The sequence below is a fragment of the Lithobates pipiens genome, unplaced genomic scaffold (assembly GCF_037356315.1).
Source record: "Lithobates pipiens isolate NorthernLeopardFrog02 unplaced genomic scaffold, aLitPip1_a1.2 Scaffold_27, whole genome shotgun sequence".
Lineage (NCBI taxonomy): Eukaryota > Metazoa > Chordata > Amphibia > Anura > Ranidae > Lithobates > Lithobates pipiens.
In genome coordinates this window covers 610,679-632,597 of record NW_027507788.1, presented here as the reverse complement: position 1 = coordinate 632,597, position 21,919 = coordinate 610,679, and the positions used below count along the sequence as shown (strand labels likewise).

The following is a 21,919-nucleotide window of genomic DNA, read 5'->3' as shown; positions in this document are numbered from 1 at the left end:
CTTCTGGGTTCCATGCTGAGCAGCCCTACCGCATAGTAAACACAAGGGGGTGCCTGCTGGGCAGGGGTGCCAGTCACAGAGCGCCTTGGAGATTGTGATGTCACAACCCCCCCTCTCTGCCTCGTCCTATCAGAGGCCACCTTGCATTCATTGAGAAAATTCCATGACATTCCAAGCGAGTGTAACCAGTGTAACCATACAATAAAAGCCTACCTGGAATTCAGCTTTAAAGGATACGTCCAGTAAAGTCAGAAAGGTGGAGAGACAATGGCCAGCACATCCAGATCATTGCTTACAAATGTTATATACATACTGATACCAGATGTGAGGAAATATGGAAATGTAACCCTTCTACTGCCAACCCAACATGGCCAAAACCAAAAACTTGGCCTTCAGACTCCATCTTCCATATTCACCTTTTGTCATAGCTCTCAACTGTCCCCGGAAAAAAGTCCCTCTGTACCTCTTTTCTCCTCATTGGTCCCTCATGTTGCTTTGTATATATAGTTGTATATAAAATGTACTTTTTATCCCCCAGTGATAAACCTTTCATCCCATTTCTACATTTGTAAATTACAAAAGGAATGGTAGTGGTAAAAAGGCACTTGTGGGGTTAACCAATCATTTTTGGTTCCCCCAATCCATGCGCTCATCTCAGAAAGTTGGGAAGTATGTTTTGTGTACCAATGGTGAATAGAGTATATGGTCACATGACATCACAACGTCGTTTTGTAGTATTAGATAAAGTTTGTATGAATCCTCCTTCATATATCTGATGTTTTACATATACAATCCATCAGCATTCATGTATATATGATGAGGATGGGAGGAGCCTTCAGCCTCCAGGACTTCATGGAAAAGCCACTTGAATGAGTCCAGGCAACTGGAAACAGAAATGTGAGATCATCAGGCTGAAAATCCAACCAGAAAGTGAGAGAATCCAATAATCTGATTGATTGATATATATTTGTTGAGTTCTCTGTGTTGTCATTTTAGGGACATGTCATGACATTTCATCAGGAGAATTTGCACAGCCGAGACACAACCATAGCAAGGAGGACACCAGAACCCGTGTGTAGCCTCCGGAGAGGTTCCTGAAGCAGCCTGGAGAACCTGCCCTGGCATCTCTGAACTATTGTCCCGGATGGGGCCTCACCTGAGAGACTCATTGGGTTCAGAGGACTAGGATTTTCTCCAGGAACAGATTCTCTATATACAGCTACAACCCTGGAACTGTGTGGTAAACCAGCCACAGATGCTTTAGTGGGCAGAGTTTGATTTTGCAGACGCTCTCATAGTGAAGGAGAATCTGTTTCCCGTTATGAGTTAGCCACCCTTCAGATTTGGACCCTTACATAGATCAAAAAAAGAGCAAAAGGGAATTGTGACTTTAAAGGTGTTGGAACCTCCTTTCCAGAGTAGCTACAAGTCCAAAAACATGTTATTACAAAATGTATAAAAACAGTGTAATGTTAGGGATAGGCAATTCAGTTCACGTTGTGCGCTATACAAATACTTCATTCATTCATTCAGGGATAGACATTCTTTTTAGAAACAAATGAAACTATAATAAACTCTTAATTCTCATCATATGCACCCCTGAAGATCGTGATATCTCCCTATGTATGTATACAATGTATTTTAGTTATTATGCTGTAGCACCCCGATGTTTAGGCAGGGTGGATATTACATTTATTTGCCAAGTGATAGTTGCCTTGGCCAATTGTTAGGAGGTCAATTGATCTCAACCTAATTCTGGAATTGCTGCAGTTCTCTCTTCTGTCACTAGATGGCCGGGTATCTGGTGGCATTAGATGAGGGCAGTGACAAGGACAGATTAAGAATGAATGGGGTGTCTCAGCCAATGGGCAGGGATTTTCTTGGGTCCCTTGGCCTGCTGGGAACGCCTATTTCTTTGGGTGGAGTCAGGTGATCGGGGTTCTGTACCACGAGGATGGCTGTCTGGGTGGATGTGTGTTGTATTTCCCCGGGGCTGCTAGGCCAGAAACCTGAGGCCTATCCTGGGACATCAGGCTTCTAGGCTATCTGAGGGCCTATTCAGAAGCAGCACAGGGTTGGCACTGCGGTCTTGTAGCCCAACCAGAAGTAACAAGTAACAGTTCCGCAGACCGGGGATGGATGTGGTTGGATGTAGAGGGGAAGCTGTCGCCACTAAGGGGCCATCCGCCTTCCTATCGGAGATCACTGTGAATAAACTGAGGCCAGTACCAGAGCAGTCTTCTCACCAGCCATGGACAGTGAAGAAGTGGGAAGCATTAGCAAGTGCCAAGTCAGGGACCCAGCTGGACAGCAGAGGTGACACTTGTGGAGTTCCCAGCCAGGGACCCAACGGGTGGCCCCGCCCTCAGCTATAAAAGCCTGCAGTCAGCGGGAGCCTCCCATTGAGGCGGAGTTTTTTACATTTATTTTTTCTCAGCCATCGAACGATGCGATTGAAGATGAAGGGACATCACAGGACACTTTATTTATTTATTTATTTAATAAAGGACTTGTCCCAAACTGACTCCTGTAATTTTTACTTTTTGACACTTTTTTGGTGAATGTGTAGGGGTACAATATACCCGATGCCCATGTACGTAGGGGGATTCTGGGGGTCCCCTTGTTAAAGGGGGCTTCCAGATTCCAATAAGCCCCCCGCCTACAGACCCCCACAACCACCGGACAAGGGTTGTGGGGAAGAGGCCCTTGTCCCCATCAACATGGGGGCAAGGTGTTTTTGGCGGGACCCTAAAGCATCCTCTCCATGTTGAGGGCATGTGGCCTGGTACAGTTCAGGAGAGGGGGCAGTCTCTTGTCCCCCCCTTTTCCTGCGGCCTGCCAGGTTGCATGCTCAGATAAGGGTCTGGTATGGATTTTAGAGGGGACCCCCGCACAATTTTTATTTTTAATTTTGGTGCGGGGTTCCCCTTAATATCCATACCAGACCCAAAGGGCCTGGTAATGGACTGGGGGGGACCCCACGCCGTTTTTATTTCAATGAGTTTTATGTATATTGCCGGGATCTGACAATACATTACAGCCGCGAGACGTTTTAAATTACAATTTTCCCTTTACAAATGTAATTTTTCTGCTCTCATTCATACAACTCTGTACAGCAACTTGGCCATTTGGAGGGGCGGAACGTTTTAACCAGATATTTAAAAATGCCCTAAAGACACATCTGCATGAAGGACTCCTCCTCAGCAAAGCTCAACTTCTCAGCTCCTCATAGCGCCACTGGGAAATCGCCCGCCAGACTGGTGATGGGCCATAGATTGGAGAAGTATCAGGTCAAAGAAGAAAATGACAGTAATGCCAAAATAACTGCCAAGATAACTGCCCTCATTCCTGGCCAGTGGTGAGGAAAGATAAGAAAGCCACCAACCAAGGCAAAGTTTAGCTCCAGTCCATCTGTTTCTGCATGCCTCCATGACCAGATGTGACCAGTAACCTCTAGGCTGGTGGAAGGATCCGCCTGGCATTGGAAAGGGATAGTACCTGTTCAGGATCCTTCAGTCAGGGAGGACATTACTGATATTCAGCTTCCTTGGAATGATGCGTCCGGCCCAACCACACAGCCACAAACATCTGGAATCCCGGACAACAACTTCCACTTTCATGAACTGACGAGAGGAACTCAGTGGAATTCAGAACACACCAAAACTTTACCTAGACACCTAACTGACTGGACTTCATAAGCTTATCAGGTTTTGAAGGGTAATGGGGGAATGTTGTGTATTTGTTCAGTTCTGTGCATTGCCAGATTAAGTAAATGTTATGGAATTTCTTCTTTAAGAGACAGTAAGAGATATCAGGTCATAGATGGAAGGTTGGAGGATAGAGGAGATATCAGGTCATAGATGGAAGGTTGGAGGACAGAGGAGATATCAGGTTATAGATGGAAGGTTGGAGGACAGAGGAGATATCAGGTCATAGATGGAAGGTTGGAGGATAGAGGAGATATCAGGTCATAGATGGAAGGTTGGAGGATAGAGGAGATATCAGGTCATGGATGGAAGGTTGGAGGACAGAGGAGATATGAGGTCATAGATGGAAGGTTGGAGGACAGAGGAGATATCAGGTCATAGATGGAAGGTTGGAGGACAGAGGAGATATCAGGTCATAGATGGAAGGTTGGAGGACAGAGGAGATATCAGGTCATAGATGGAAGGTTGGAGGGTAGAGGAGATATCAGGTCATAGATGGAAGGTTGGAGGATAGAGGAGATATCAGGTCATAGATGGAAGGTTGGAGGACAGAGGAGATATCAGGTCATAGATGGAAGGTTGGAGGACAGAGGAGATATCAGGTCATAGATGGAAGGTTGGAGGGTAGAGGAGATATCAGGTCATAGATGGAAGGTTGGAGGATAGAGGAGATATCAGGTCATAGATGGAAGGTTGGAGGACAGAGGAGATATCAGGTCATAGATGGAGGATTGGAGGACAGAGGAGATATCAGGTCATAGATGGAAGATTGGAGGACAGAGGAGATATCAGGTCATAGATGGAAGGTTGGAGGACAGAGGAGATATCAGGTCATAGATGGAAGGTTGGAGGATAGAGGAGATATCAGGTCATAGGTGGAAGGTTGGAGGATAGAGGAGATATCAGGTCATAGATGGAAGGTTGGAGGACAGAGGAGATATCAGGTCATAGATGGAAGGTTGGAGGACAGAGGAGATATCAGGTCATAGATGGAAGGTTGGAGGATAGAGGAGATATCAGGTCATAGATGGAAGGTTGGAGGATAGAGGAGATATCAGGTCATAGATGGAAGGTTGGAGGACAGAGGAGATATCAGGTCATAGATGGAAGGTTGGAGGATAGAGGAGATATCAGGTCATAGATGGAAGGTTGGAGGACAGAGGAGATATCAGGTCATAGATGGAAGGTTGGAGGACAGAGGAGATATCAGGTCATAGATGGAAGGTTGGAGGGTAGAGGAGATATCAGGTCATAGATGGAAGGTTGGAGGATAGAGGAGATATCAGGTCATAGATGGAAGGTTGGAGGATAGAGGAGATATCAGATCATAGATGGAAGGTTGGAGGATAGAGGAGAAATCAGGTCATAGATGGAAGGTTGGAGGGTAGAGGAGATATCAGGTCATAGATGGAAGGTTGGAGGATAGAGGAGATATCACGTCATAGATGGAGGATTGGAGGACAGAGGAGATATCAGGTCATAGATGGAAGGTTGGAGGATAGAGGAGATATCAGGTCATAGATGGAAGGTTGGAGGATAGAGGAGATATCACGTCATAGATGGAGGATTGGAGGACAGAGGAGATATCAGGTCATAGATGGAAGGTTGGAGGACAGAGGAGATATCAGGTCATAGATGGAGGATAGAGGAGATATCAGGTCATAGATGGAGGATTGGAGGATAGAGGAGATATCAGGTCATAGATGGAAGGTTGGAGGATAGAGGAGATATCAGGTCATAGATGGAAGGTTGGAGGATAGAGGAGATATCAGATCATAGATGGAAGGTTGGAGGATAGAGGAGATATCAGGTCATAGATGGAAGGTTGGAGGGTAGAGGAGATATCAGGTCATAGATGGAAGGTTGGAGGATAGAGGAGATATCACGTCATAGATGGAGGATTGGAGGACAGAGGAGATATCAGGTCATAGATGGAAGGTTGGAGGATAGAGGAGATATCAGGTCATAGATGGAAGGTTGGAGGATAGAGGAGATATCACGTCATAGATGGAGGATTGGAGGACAGAGGAGATATCAGGTCATAGATGGAAGGTTGGAGGACAGAGGAGATATCAGGTCATAGATGGAGGATAGAGGAGATATCAGGTCATAGATGGAGGATTGGAGGATAGAGGAGATATCAGGTCATAGATGGAAGGTTGGAGGATAGAGGAGATATCAGGTCATAGATGGAAGGTTGGAGGATAGAGGAGATATCAGGTCATAGATGGAAGGTTGGAGGACAGAGGAGATATCAGGTCATAGATGGAAGGTTGGAGGATAGAGGAGATATCAGGTCATAGATGGAAGGTTGGAGGACAGAGGAGATATCAGGTCATAGATGGAAGGTTGGAGGATAGAGGAGATATCAGGTCATAGATGGAAGGTTGGAGGATAGAGGAGATATCAGGTCATGGATGGAAGGTTGGAGGACAGAGGAGATATCAGGTCATAGATGGAAGGTTGGAGGATAGAGGAGATATCAGGTCATAGATGGAAGGTTGGAGGACAGAGGAGATATCAGGTCATAGATGGAAGGTTGGAGGACAGAGGAGATATCAGGTCATAGATGGAAGGTTGGAGGGTAGAGGAGATATCAGGTCATAGATGGAAGGTTGGAGGATAGAGGAGATATCAGGTCATAGATGGAAGGTTGGAGGACAGAGGAGATATCAGGTCATAGATGGAGGATTGGAGGACAGAGGAGATATCAGGTCATAGATGGAAGGTTGGAGGATAGAGGAGATATCAGGTCATAGATGGAAGGTTGGAGGACAGAGGAGATATCAGGTCATAGATGGAAGGTTGGAGGACAGAGGAGATATCAGGTCATAGATGGAAGGTTGGAGGATAGAGGAGATATCAGGTCATAGATGGAAGGTTGGAGGATAGAGGAGATATCAGGTCATAGATGGAAGGTTGGAGGACAGAGGAGATATCAGGTCATAGATGGAAAGTTGGAGGATAGAGGAGATATCAGGTCATAGATGGAAGGTTGGAGGACAGAGGAGATATCAGGTCATAGATGGAAGGTTGGAGGACAGAGGAGATATCAGGTCATAGATGGAAGGTTGGAGGGTAGAGGAGATATCAGGTCATAGATGGAAGGTTGGAGGATAGAGGAGATATCAGGTCATAGATGGAAGGTTGGAGGATAGAGGAGATATCAGATCATAGATGGAAGGTTGGAGGATAGAGGAGATATCAGGTCATAGATGGAGGATTGGAGGACAGAGGAGATATCAGGTCATAGATGGAAGGTTGGAGGACAGAGGAGATATCAGGTCATAGATGGAGGATAGAGGAGATATCAGGTCATAGATGGAGGATTGGAGGATAGAGGAGATATCAGGTCATAGATGGAAGGTTGGAGGATAGAGGAGATATCAGGTCATAGATGGAAGGTTGGAGGATAGAGGAGATATCAGGTCATAGATGGAAGGTTGGAGGACAGAGGAGATATCAGGTCATAGATGGAAGGTTGGAGGATAGAGGAGATATCAGGTCATAGATGGAAGGTTGGAGGACAGAGGAGATATCAGGTCATAGATGGAAGGTTGGAGGATAGAGGAGATATCAGGTCATAGATGGAAGGTTGGAGGATAGAGGAGATATCAGGTCATGGATGGAAGGTTGGAGGACAGAGGAGATATCAGGTCATAGATGGAAGGTTGGAGGATAGAGGAGATATCAGGTCATAGATGGAAGGTTGGAGGACAGAGGAGATATCAGGTCATAGATGGAAGGTTGGAGGACAGAGGAGATATCAGGTCATAGATGGAAGGTTGGAGGGTAGAGGAGATATCAGGTCATAGATGGAAGGTTGGAGGATAGAGGAGATATCAGGTCATAGATGGAAGGTTGTAGGACAGAGGAGATATCAGGTCATAGATGGAAAGTTGGAGGATAGAGGAGATATCAGGTCATAGATGGAAGGTTGGAGGACAGAGGAGATATCAGGTCATAGATGGAAGGTTGGAGGACAGAGGAGATATCAGGTCATAGATGGAAGGTTGGAGGGTAGAGGAGATATCAGGTCATAGATGGAAGGTTGGAGGATAGAGGAGATATCAGGTCATAGATGGAAGGTTGGAGGATAGAGGAGATATCAGATCATAGATGGAAGGTTGGAGGATAGAGGAGATATCAGGTCATAGATGGAAGGTTGGAGGGTAGAGGAGATATCAGGTCATAGATGGAAGGTTGGAGGACAGAGGAGATATCAGGTCATAGATGGAAGGTTGGAGGATAGAGGAGATATCAGGTCATAGATGGAAGGTTGGAGGATAGAGGAGATATCAGGTCATAGATGGAGGATTGGAGGACAGAGGAGATATCAGGTCATAGATGGAAGGTTGGAGGACAGAGGAGATATCAGGTCATAGATGGAGGATAGAGGAGATATCAGGTCATAGATGGAGGATTGGAGGATAGAGGAGATATCAGGTCATAGATGGAAGGTTGGAGGATAGAGGAGATATCAGGTCATAGATGGAAGGTTGGAGGATAGCGGAGATATCATGTCATAGATGGAAGGTTGGAGGATAGAGGAGATATCAGGTCATAGATGGAAGGTTGGAGGATAGAGGAGATATCAGGTCATAGATGGAAGGTTGGAGGACAGAGGAGATATCAGGTCATAGATGGAAAGTTGGAGGATAGAGGAGATATCAGGTCATAGATGGAAGGTTGGAGGACAGAGGAGATATCAGGTCATAGATGGAAGGTTGGAGGACAGAGGAGATATCAGGTCATAGATGGAAGGTTGGAGGGTAGAGGAGATATCAGGTCATAGATGGAAGGTTGGAGGACAGAGGAGATATCAGGTCATAGATGGAAGGTTGGAGGACAGAGGAGATATCAGGTCATAGATGGAAGGTTGGAGGGTAGAGGAGATATCAGGTCATAGATGGAAGGTTGGAGGATAGAGGAGATATCAGGTCATAGATGGAAGGTTGGAGGATAGAGGAGATATCAGATCATAGATGGAAGGTTGGAGGATAGAGGAGATATCAGGTCATAGATGGAAGGTTGGAGGGTAGAGGAGATATCAGGTCATAGATGGAAGGTTGGAGGACAGAGGAGATATCAGGTCATAGATGGAAGGTTGGAGGATAGAGGAGATATCAGGTCATAGATGGAAGGTTGGAGGATAGAGGAGATATCAGGTCATAGATGGAGGATTGGAGGACAGAGGAGATATCAGGTAATAGATGGAAGGTTGGAGGACAGAGGAGATATCAGGTCATAGATGGAGGATTGGAGGACAGAGGAGATATCAGGTCATAGATGGAAGGTTGGAGGATAGAGGAGATATCAGGTCATAGATGGAAGGTTGGAGGATAGCGGAGATATCATGTCATAGATGGAAGGTTGGAGGATAGAGGAGATATCAGGTCATAGATGGAAGGTTGGAGGACAGAGGAGATATCAGGTCATAGATGGAAGGTTGGAGGATAGAGGAGATATCAGGTCATAGATGGAAGGTTGGAGGACAGAGGAGATATCAGGTCATAGATGGAAGGTTGGAGGATAGAGGAGATATCAGGTCATAGATGGAAGGTTGGAGGACAGAGGAGATATCAGGTCATAGATGGAAGGTTGGAGGATAGAGGAGATATCAGGTCATAGATGGAAGGTTGGAGGACAGAGGAGATATCAGGTCATAGATGGAAGGTTGGAGGATAGAGGAGATATCAGGTCATAGATGGAAGGTTGGAGGGTAGAGGAGATATCAGGTCATAGATGGAAGGTTGGAGGACAGAGGAGGTATCAGGTCATAGATGGAAGGTTGGAGGACAGAGGAGATATCAGGTCATAGATGGAAGGTTGGAGGACAGAGGAGATATCAGGTCATAGATGGAAGGTTGGAGGACAGAGGAGGTATCAGGTCATAGATGGAAGGTTGGAGGACAGAGGAGATATCAGGTCATAGATGGAAGGTTGGAGGACAGAGGAGATATCAGGTCATAGATGGAAGGTTGGAGGACAGAGGAGATATCAGGTCATAGATGGAAGGTTGGAGGACAGAGGAGGTATCAGGTCATAGATGGAAGGTTGGAGGGTAGAGGAGATATCAGGTCATAGATGGAAGGTTGGAGGACAGAGGAGATATCAGGTCATAGATGGAGGATTGGAGGACAGAGGAGATATCAGGTCATAGATGGAAGGTTGCAGGAATTTTGGAAGGTGTTAGGAAATGGGGTTACTGTGGTAACCCAGGGTAAGTCTTATCAGAGAGGACAGAGCCAAGCAGATTCGGTGGCAATCTGCCCATTATTCTGCGTTTTACACGTCATTCTCTTCAATTAGTGTGCCGTCCTCGCAGTTCCCCGGCCTTCGTTACTGAGAGAAGTCGTGGAAATTGCTTCTTACTCGGAGGTCTTCCCAAGTCATTAAAGTGAAGCCAAAGTAATTAAAGTGAAAGTTAATTAACTCATTTAGCTGGAAGGCCAATGAAGATATTAAGGCAAATAGGTTTGTTTTTCCTGATCTAAAAGCAACGAGGTAAAAGTTCAGTAACAGGGGTGACCCTATTACCCCCAATACTGACCCAAATTATAATCCCCTCATTAACCCCAACAATGTACCCCAGCTAACACCTTCTTAACACTGAATAATCGTAATATGACCCCGACACTGAGCCCAGGCTATCACCCCAACATTACCACCAACATTCACCCTAGACTATCACCCCAACATTATCCCAAACACTGAGCCCAGACTATCACCCCAACATTATCCCAAACACTGAGCCCAGACTATCACCCCAACATTATCCCCAACACTGAGCCCAGATTATCACCCCAACATTATCCCAAACACTGAGCCCAGACTATCACCCCAACATTATCCCAAACACTGAGCCCAGACTATCACCCCAACATTATCCCCAACACTGAGCCCAGACTATCACCCCAACATTACCACCAACACTCACCCTAGATTATCACCCCAACATTATCCCAAACACTGAGCCCAGACTATCACCCCAACATTATCCCCAACACTGACCCCAGTCTATCACCCCAACATTACCACCAACACTGAGCCCAGACTATCACCCCAACATTACCACCAACACTCACCCTAGACTATCACCCCAACATTATGCCCAACACTGAGCCCAGACTATCACCCCAACATTACCACCAACACTGAGCCCAGACTATCACCCCAACATTACCACCAACACTGAGCCCAGACTATCACCCCAACATTATCCCCAACACTGAGCCCAGACTATAACCCCAACATTATCCACAGCACTGAGCCCAGACTATCACCCCAACATTACCACCAACACTCACCCTAGACTATCACCCCAGCATTATCCCCAACACTGAGCCCAGACTATCACACCAACATTATCCCCAACACTGAGCCCAGACTATCACCCCAAAATTACCACCAACACTCACCCTAGACTATCACCCCAACATTACCACCAACACTGAGCCCAGATTATCACCCCAACATTATCCCCAACACTGACCCCAGACTATCACCCCAACATTATCCCAAACACTGAGCCCAGACTATCACCCCAACATTATCCCCAACACTGAGCCCAGATTATCACCCCACCATTATCCCCAACACTGAGCCCAGACTATCACCCCAACATTATCCCCAACACTGAGCCCAGACCATCACCCCAACATTATCCCCAACACTGAGCCCAGACTATCACCCCAACATTACCACCAACATTCACCCTAGACTATCACCCCAACATTATCCCCAACACTGAGCCCAGACTATCACCCCAACATTATCCCCAACACTGAGCCCAGACTATCACCCCAACATTATCCCCAACACTGAGCCTAGACTATCACCCCAACAGTATCCCCAACACTGAGCCCAGACTATCACCCCAACATTATCCCCAACACTGAGCCCAGACTATCACCCCAACATTATCCCCAACACTGAGCCCAGACTATAACCCCAACATTATCCACAGCACTGAGCCCAGACTATCACCCCAACATTACCACCAACACTCACCCTAGACTATCACCCCAGCATTATCCCCAACACTGAGCCCAGACTATCACACCAACATTATCCCCAACACTGAGCCCAGACTATCACCCCAACATTATCCCCAACACTGAGCCCAGACTATCACCCCAAAATTACCACCAACACTCACCCTAGACTATCACCCCAACATTACCACCAACACTGAGCCCAGATTATCACCCCAACATTATCCCCAACACTGACCCCAGACTATCACCCCAACATTATCCCAAACACTGAGCCCAGACTATCACCCCAACATTATCCCCAACACTGAGCCCAGATTATCACCCCACCATTATCCCCAACACTGAGCCCAGACTATCACCCCAACATTATCCCCAACACTGAGCCCAGACCATCACCCCAACATTATCCCCAACACTGAGCCCAGACTATCACCCCAACATTACCACCAACATTCACCCTAGACTATCACCCCAACATTATCCCCAACACTGAGCCCAGACTATCACCCCAACATTATCCCCAACACTGAGCCCAGACTATCACCCCAACAGTATCCCCAACACTGAGCCCAGACTATCACCCCAACACTATCCCCAACACTGAGCCCAGGCTATCACCCCAACATTACCACCAACACCGAGCCCAGACTATCACCCCAACATTACCACCAACACTCACCCTAGACTATCACCCCAACATTATCCCCAACACTGAGCCCAGGCTATCACCCCAACATTACCACCAACACTGAGCCCAGACTATCACCCCAACATTACTGCCAACACTGACCCCAGACTATAACCCCAACATTACCACCAACACTGAGCCCAGACTATAACCCCAACATTATCACCAACACTGACCCCAGACTATCACCCCAACATTACCACCAACACTGAGCCCAGACTATCACCCCAACATTATCCCCAACACTGAGCCCAGACTATCACCCCAACATTACCACTAACACTGAGCCCAGACTATCACCCCAACATTACTGCCAACACTGAGCCCAGACTATCACCCCAGCATTATCCCCAACACTGAGCCCAGACTATCACCACTACATTGCCACCAACACTGAGCCCAGACTATCACCCCAACATTATCCCCAACACTGAGCCCAGACTATCACCCCAACATTACCACCAACACTGACCCCAGACTATCACCCCCAAGATTACCACCAACACTGAGCCCAGACTATCACCCCAACATTACCACCAACACTGACCCCAGACTATCACCCCAACATTACCACCAACACTGAGCCCAGACTATCACCCCAACATTATCCCCAATACTGAGCCCAGACTATCACCCCAACATTACCACCAACACTCACCCTAGACTATCACCCCAACATTACCACCAACACTGAGCCCAGACTATCACCCCAACATTACCACCAACACTGAGCCCAGACTATCACCCCAACATTACCACCAACACTGAGCCCAGACTATAACCCCAACATTATCCCCAACACTGAGCCCAGACTATAACCCCAACATTATCCCCAACACTGAGCCCAGACTATAACCCCAACATTATCCCCAACACTGAGCCCAGACTATCACCCCAACATTATCCCCAACACTGAGCCCAGATTATCACCCCAACATTATCCCCAACACTGAGCCCAGACTATAACCCCAACATTACCACCAACACTGACCCCAGACTATCACCCCAACATTGTGACTATGTGACAAACAATGATCATCCCGTTTCATCTTATTTTTAATCCGATCGGCCTCTAGTGGAAGGAGAGACTCGATCGGCCCCTAGTGGAAGGAATGACTTGATCGGCCTCTAGTGGAAGGAGTGACTCGATCGGCCTCTATTGGAAGGAGTGACTCGATCGGCCTCCTTCCATTCGATCGGCCTCTAGTGGAAGGAGAGACTCGATCGGCCTCCTTCCATTCGATCGGCCTCTAGTGGAAGGAGTGACTCGATCGGCCTCTAGTGGAAGGAGAGATTCGATCGGCCTCTAGTGGAAGGAGTGACTCGATCGGCCTCTAGTGGAAGGAGTGACTCGATCGGCCTCTAGTGGAAGGAGTGACTCGATCGGCCTCTAGTGGAAGGAGAGACTCGATCGGCCTCTAGTGGAAGGAGAGACTCGATCGGCCTCTAGTGGAAGGAGAGACTCGATCGGCCTCTAGTGGAAGGAGTGACTCGATCGGCCCTTAGTGGAAGGAGTGACTCGATCGGCCTCTAGTGGAAGGAGTGACTCGATCAGCCTCTAGTGGAAGGAGAGACTCGATCGGCCTCTAGTGGAGGGAGAGACTCGATCGGCCTCTAGTGGAAGGAGAGACTCGATCGGCCTCTAGTGGAAGAAGTGGCTCAATCGGCCTCTAGTGGAAGGAGTGACTCGATCGGCCTCTAGTGGAAGGAGTGACTCGATCGGCCTCTAGTGGAAGGAGAGACTCGATCGGCCTCTAGTGGAAGGAGTGACTTGATCGGCCTCTAGTGGAAGGAGAGACTCAATCGGCCTCTATTGGAAGGAGAGACTCGCTCGGCCTCTAGAGGAAGGAGAGACTCGCTCGGCCTCTAGAGGAAGGAGTGACTCGATCGGCCTCTAGTGGAAGGAGTGACTCGATCGGCCTCTAGTGGAAGGAGTGACTCGATCGGCCTCTAGTGGAAGGAATGACTCGATCGGCCTCTAGTGGACGGAATGACTCGCTCAGCCTCTATTGGAAGGAGAGACTCGATCAGCCTCTATTGGAAGGAGTGACTCGATCGGCCTCCTTCCCTTCGATCGGCCTCTAGTGGAAGGAGTGACTCGATCGGCCTCTAGTGGAAGGAGAGACTTGATCGGCCTCTAGTGGAAGGAGAGACTTGATCGGCCTCTAGTGGAAGGAGAGACTCGATCGGCCTCTAGTGGAAGGAGAGACTTGATCGGCCTCTAGTGGAAGGAGAGACTCGATCGGCCTCTAGTGGAAGGAGTGGCTCAATCGGCCTCTAGTGGAAGGAGTGACTCGATCGGCCTCTAGTGGAAGGAGAGACTCGATCGGCCTCTAGTGGAAGGAGAGACTCGATCGGCCTCTAGTGGAAGGAGTGACTTGATCGGCCTCTAGTGGAAGGAGAGACTCAATCGGCTTCTATTGGAAGGAGAGACTCGCTCGGCCTCTAGAGGAAGGAGAGACTCGCTCGGCCTCTAGAGGAAGGAGTGACTCGATCGGCCTCTAGTGGAAGGAGAGACTCGATCGGCCTCTAGTGGAAGGAATGACTCGATCGGCCTCTAGTGGAAGGAATGACTCGCTCAGCCTCTATTGGAAGGAGAGACTCGATCGGCCTCTATTGGAAGGAGAGACTCGATCGGCCTATAGTGAAAGGAGAGACTCGATCGGCCTCTAGTGGAAGGATTGACTCGATCGGCCTCTAGTGGAAGGAGAGACTCGATCGGCCTCTAGTGGAAGGAGAGACTCGGTCGGCCTCTAGTGGAAGGAGTGACTCGATCTGCCTCTAGTGGAAGGAGAGACTCGATCGGCCTCTAGTGGAAGGAGTGACTCCATCGGCCTCTAGTGGAAGGAGTGACTTGATCGGCCTCTAGTGGAAGGAGTGACTCCATCGGCCTCTAGTGGAAGGAGTGACTTGATCGGCCTCTAGTGGAAGGAGTGACTCCATCGGCCTCTAGTGGAAGGAGAGACTCGATCGGCCTCTAGTGGAAGGAGAGACTCGATCGGCCTCTAGTGGAAGGAGAGACTCGATCGGCCTCTAGTGGAAGGAGTGACTCCATCGGCCTCTAGTGGAAGGAGAGACTCGATCGGCCTCTAGTGGAAGGAGAGACTCGATCGGCCTCTAGTGGAAGAAGAGACTCGATCGGCCTCTAGTGGAAGGAGTGACTCCATCGGCCTCTAGTGGAAGGAGAGACTCGATCGGCCTCTAGTGGAAGGAGAGACTCGATCGGCCTCTAGTGGAAGGAGAGACTCGATCGGTCTCTTGTGGAAGGAGAGAATCGATCGGCCTTTATTGGAAGGAGAGACTCACTCGGCCTCTAGTGGAAGGAGTGACTCGATCGGCCTCTAGTGGAAGGAGAGACTCGATCTACCTCTAGTGGAAGTAGAGACTCGATCGGCCTCTAGTGGAAGCGGTGACTCAATTGGCCTCTAGTGGAAGGAGAGACTCGATCGGCCTCTAGTGGAAGGAGAGACTCGATCGGTCTCTTGTGGAAGGAGAGACTCGATCGGCCTTTATTGGAAGGAGAGACTCACTCGGCCTCTAGTGGAAGGAGTGACTCAATCGGCCTCTAGTGGAAGGAGAGACTCGATCTACCTCTAGTGGAAGTAGAGACTCGATCGGCCTCTAGTGGAAGCGGTGACTCGATCGGCCTCTAGTGGAAGGAGAGACTCGATCGGTCTCTTGTGGAAGGAGAGACTCGATCGGCCTTTATTGGAAGGAGAGACTCACTCGGCCTCTAGTGGAAGGAGTGACTCGATCGGCCTCTAGTGGAAGGAGAGACTCGATCTACCTCTAGTGGAAGTAGAGACTCGATCGGCCTCTAGTGGAAGCGGTGACTCAATTGGCCTCTAGTGGAAGGAGTGACTCCATCGGCCTCTAGTGGAAGGAGAGACTCGATCGGCCTCTAGTGGAAGGAGTGACTCGATCGGCTTCTAGTGGAAGGAGAGACTCGATCGGCCTCTGGTGGAAGGAGTGACTCGATCAGCCTCTAGTGGAAGTAGAGACTCGATCGGCCTCTAGTGGAAGGAGAGACTCGATCGGCCTCTAGTGGAAGGAGAGACTCGATCGGCCTCTAGTGGAAGTAGAGACTCGATCGGCCTCTAGTGGAAGGAGAGACTCGATCGGCCTCTAGTGGAAGGAATGACTCGCTCAGCCTCTATTGGAAGGAGAGACTCGATCAGCCTCTATTGGAAGGAGTGACTCGATCGGCCTCCTTCCCTTCGATCGGCCTCTAGTGGAAGGAGTGACTCGATCGGCCTCTAGTGGAAGGAGAGACTTGATCGGCCTCTAGTGGAAGGAGAGACTTGATCGGCCTCTAGTGGAAGGAGAGACAGTGACTCGATCGGCCTCTAGTGGAAGGAGAGACTTGATCGGCCTCTAGTGGAAGGAGAGACTTGATCGGCCTCTAGTGGAAGGAGAGACTCGATCGGCCTCTAGTGGAAGGAGAGACTCGATCGGCCTCTAGTGGAAGGAGAGACTCGATCGGCCTCTAGTGGAAGGAGTGGCTCAATCGGCCTCTAGTGGAAGGAGTGACTCGATCGGCCTCTAGTGGAAGGAGTGACTCGATCGGCCTCTAGTGGAAGGAGAGACTCGATCGGCCTCTAGTGGAAGGAGTGACTTGATCGGCCTCTAGTGGAAGGAGAGACTCGATCGGCCTCTAGAGGAAGGAGAGACTCGCTCGGCCTCTAGAGGAAGGAGTGACTCGATCGGCCTCTAGTGGAAGGAGAGACTCGATCGGCCTCTAGTGGAAGGAATGACTCGATCGGCCTCTAGTGGAAGGAATGACTCGCTCAGCCTCTATTGGAAGGAGAGACTCGATCGGCCTCTATTGGAAGGAGAGACTCGATCGGCCTATAGTGAAAGGAGAGACTCGATCGGCCTCTAGTGGAAGGATTGACTCGATCGGCCTCTAGTGGAAGGAGAGACTCGATCGGCCTCCTTCCCTTCGATCGGCCTCTAGTGGAAGGAGTGACTCGATCGGCCTCTAGTGGAAGGAGAGACTCGGTCGGCCTCTAGTGGAAGGAGTGACTCGCTCGGCCTCTAGAGGAAGGAGTGACTCGATCGGCCTCTAGTGGAAGGAGAGACTCTGTCGGCCTCTAGTGGAAGGAGTGACTCAATCGGCCTCTAGTGGAAGGAGAGACTCGATCGGCCTCTAGTGGAAGGAGAGACTCTGTCGGCCTCTAGTGGAAGGAGTGACTCAATCGGCCTCTAGTGGAAGGAGAGACTCAATCGGCCTCTGACTCCCCCGCACCGGGTGTAAATATTTCCTGATAATTGGCCTCCAGTCGGAATCTAATGAATGGAGATAACCTTGAAGAGGTGTCGGAGGAGCGCGGCGGAGGCCGGCGGCGTCTCGGTAAACATCATTTCCATGTTTGAAGAAGAGGACACCTTCCACTAAGTGCCCATTATGGGGCTCAACAAGCACATCGCCCTCTAAAGTTGTCCCTCGGGGGCGTTATCTATACCGAGTCCCCGCCGGGCCGGCACCAGATATTATCAGCGTTTACACAGCTGGAAATTCACCGCCGCGGATTTCTGTGTCTGGAAAGTTTTCTTGTGTGGGGGAGGGGGAGGAGAAATGATTGTCACTCATCTCTACATCTTCACCGTCCAATCAGAACCTTCCCTGACCTCCGGAGGGCCGACGTCCAACCAGGGACAGAAATGGCTCAGCCCCCCCCCCCGAGGGCCCCCTATCCATACCAGACAGAGCTGGGGGCCCCCTATTATCCATAGCAGACAGAAAAGGGGCCCCCTATCCATACCAGAGAAGGGGGCCTCCATTCATAGCAGACAGAAAAGGGGCCCCCATCCATACCAGACAGAGAAGGGGGCCCCCTATCCAAACCAGACAGAGCAAGGGGCCCCCTATCCATATCAGACATAAAAGGGGCCCCCTATCCATACCAGACAGAAAAGGGGCCCCCCTATCCATAGCAGACAGAAAAGAGGCCCCCTATCCATAGCAGACAGAAAAGGGGCCCCCTATCCATAGCAGACAGAAAAGGGGCCCCCTATCCATAGCAGACAGAAAAGGGGCCCCCCATCCACACCAGACAGAAAAGGGGCCCCCTATCCATATCAGGCCACACACATGTCGTGGTACCATGCCAGGAATGGCCCCATGGTGATGAAGATGAAGGGGGTATGTAGAGGGTATTATCCTAGAGGAGGAAGGTACCCCGGGGGGTATGTAGAGGGTATTATAGTAGAGGAGGAGGGTATCCCGGGGGTATTCAGAGTGTATTATAGTAGAGGAGGAGGGTATCCCGGGGGTATTTAGAGTGTATTATAGTAGAGGAGGAGGGTACCCCGGGGGGTATGTAGAGGGTTTTATAGTAGAGGAGGAGGGTACCCCGGGGGTATTCAGAGTGTATTATAGTAGAGGAGGAGGGTATCCCGGGGGTATTTAGAGTGTATTATAGTAGAGGAGGAGGGTATCCCGGGGGTATTCAGAGTGTATTATAGTAGAGTAGGAGGGTACCCCGGGGGTATTCAGAGTGTATTATAGTAGAGGAGGAGGGTACCCCGGGGGGTATGTAGAGTGTATTATAGTAGAGGAGGAGGGTACCCCGGGGGTATTCAGAGTGTATTATAGTAGAGGAGGAGGGTACCCCGGGGGGTATGTAGAGTGTATTATAGTAGAGGAGGAGGGTACCCCGGGGGTATTTAGAGTGTATTATAGTAGAGGAGGAGGGTACCCCGGGGGTATGTAGAGGGTTTTATAGTAGAGGAGGAGGGTACCCCGGGGGTATTCAGAGTGTATTATAGTAGAGGAGGAGGGTACCCCGGGGGGTATGTAGAGTGTATTATAGTAGAGGAGGAGGGTACCCCGGGGGGTATGTAGAGTGTATTATAGTAGAGGAGGAGGGTACCCCGGGGGTATTTAGAGTGTATTATAGTAGAGGAGGAGGGTATCCCAGGGGTATTTAGAGTGTATTATAGTAGAGGAGGAGGGTATCCCAGGGGTATTCAGAGTGTATTATAGTAGAGGAGGAGGGTACCCCGGGGGGTATGTAGAGTGTATTATAGTAGAGGAGGAGGGTACCCCGGGGGTATTTAGAGTGTATTATAGTAGAGGAGGAGGGTATCCCAGGGGTATTCAGAGTGTATTATAGTAGAGGAGGAGGGTACCCCGGGGGGTATGTAGAGTGTATTATAGTAGAGGAGGAGGGTACCCCGGGGGTATTTAGAGTGTATTATAGTAGAGGAGGAGGGTACCCCGGGGGTATGTAGAGGGTTTTATAGTAGAGGAGGAGGGTACCCCGGGGGTATTCAGAGTGTATTATAGTAGAGGAGGAGGGTACCCCGGGGGGTATGTAGAGTGTATTATAGTAGAGGAGGAGGGTACCCCGGGGGGTATGTAGAGTGTATTATAGTAGAGGAGGAGGGTACCCCGGGGGTATTTAGAGTGTATTATAGTAGAGGAGGAGGGTATCCCAGGGGTATTTAGAGTGTATTATAGTAGAGGAGGAGGGTACCCCGGGGGTATTTAGAGTGTATTATAGTAGAGGAGGAGGGTATCCCAGGGGTATTTAGAGTGTATTATAGTAGAGGAGGAGGGTACCCCGGGGGTATGTAGAGGGTTTTATAGTAGAGGAGGATGGCGAGGAGGTCGGGGGTGGGGTTTATAGGTCCTGTTCTGATTGGTTTCTGCACAGCAGTCTGCATACAATATACTCTGAGATGCGAGGAACTCGGACACTGACTAAAAGATCCATTATCAGATCTAAGAATCCCGATAAATAGAGAGATTTTATCTGAAAGTCTACGACAAGCTGAAGGTTGATGCTGTATGCAGATTGTATAGACATTGTATGGACCTTGTATGGACGTTGTATGGAGATTGTATGAACGTTGTATGGAGATTGTATGAACGTTGTATGGAGATTGTATAGACATTGTATGGACCTTGTATGGACGTTGTATGGAGATTGTATGAACGTTGTATGGAGATTGTATGAACGTTGTATGGAGATTGTATGGACGTTGTATGGAAAATGTATGGACGTTGTAAGGAGATTGTATGAACGTTGTATGGAGATTGTATGAACGTTGTATGGAGATTGTATGGACGTTGTATGGAAAATGTATGGACGTTGTATGGAGATTGTATGAACGTTGTATGGAGATTGAATGGATGTTGTATGGAGATTGTATAGCCCTTGTATGGAGATTGTATGGATGTTGTATGGAGATTGTATAGCCCTTGTATGGAGATTGTATGGATGTTGTATGGAGATTGTATGGACGTTGTATGGACGTTGTATGGAGATTGTATGAACGTTGTATGGACGTTGTATGGAGATTGTATGGACGTTGTATGGAGATTGTATGGACGTTATATGGATATTGTATAGACTTTGTATGGACGTTGTATGGAGATTGTATTGATGTTGTATGGAGATTGTACGGACGTTGTATGGAGATTGTATGGACGTTGTATGGAGATTGTATGGACGTTGTATGGAGATTGTATAGACGTTGTATGGACGTTGTATGGAGATTGTATAGACTTTGTATGGACGTTGTATGGAGATTGTATGGAGATTGTATGGACTAGAGTGGATGATATGACGAGGTGGACCTCCTGATGGTGTAGATCCAATGTATCATGAACTGTGAGGAAATTTTCGGTCTTACCTACACAGGAATCGCTGCGTTCCTCGAATCCCGCACTACACACGCACTTCCCGATGGGAACCAACCACTCGCCCTCGGCACTGCAGTACATTTTTGGGGTGTCTCTTTCCTCAGAATGACCCACACATTCTCCACGCACCTCCACCAAGGAAGAGGAATCGGCGCCGGTGATTGCCTCAGAGAAGGCGGCCAGGTTCCTGACCATGGAGGGGCACTTCTTGTAATAAACCCTCACCGACACAATGGCGATACACGCCCCGATGTCCTGGAAGGCCAAAAAAAAGCCCCGCCGGCTGAGAGGCCCCACACCACGCACTTCTGTATTGAGCTTCAGCCTCCGAACCCCCAGATCCACGCTGGTGAAGCTCTCGTCGGCAGCGATGGTGTCAATCTTCATGAATTGGCTCTCCCGGGTGCTGGTGCCCAGATCTCGGTCACTTTCCATGTAGTAGAGGTTGAAGGTCTCCTTACATGTGCCCAGCACCCCCGGCATGCTGTTACAATCTCGCAGGGTGAACTTGATCTCGGCGTAGACTCGGCGGGCGCCGTCTCTCTGCACCCAGTTGGTTCGCAGCCAGTTGTTCTGGTTGGGGGTCATCACATTGCAGACTTGGTAGGTGTGTATGGGAGCGAAGAACTCGTCCATCTCATTGATGGAATCCCACTGCAAAGAGGAGCAAAAAGAGGTTCAAGGAAATAATCCATAAAAAACCCCAACATGACACAATGTCCCCATCACCCCAACATGACACAATGTCCCCATCCCCCAACATGACACAATGTCCCCATCCCCCAACATGACATAATGTCCCCATCCCCCAACATGACACAATGTCCCCATCACCCCGACATGACACAATGTCCCCATCCCCCAACATGAC

At 49.1% G+C, this 21,919-nt stretch overlaps 1 protein-coding gene across 1 annotated transcript in view; it reads right to left on the bottom strand.

Annotated features, from left to right (window-relative positions):
- EPHA8 (EPH receptor A8) overlaps nt 1–21,697 on the bottom strand; it is a 40,401-nt gene extending 18,704 nt beyond the window's left edge. Inside the window, exon 1 of the mRNA XM_077456265.1 lies at nt 21,039–21,697. Within this exon, the coding sequence (XP_077312391.1) occupies nt 21,039–21,684 (646 nt within the window). The 5' untranslated portion in view covers nt 21,685–21,697. The remainder of the gene's footprint in view (nt 1–21,038) is intronic.
- Nucleotides 21,698–21,919: the final 222 nt, after the last annotated feature.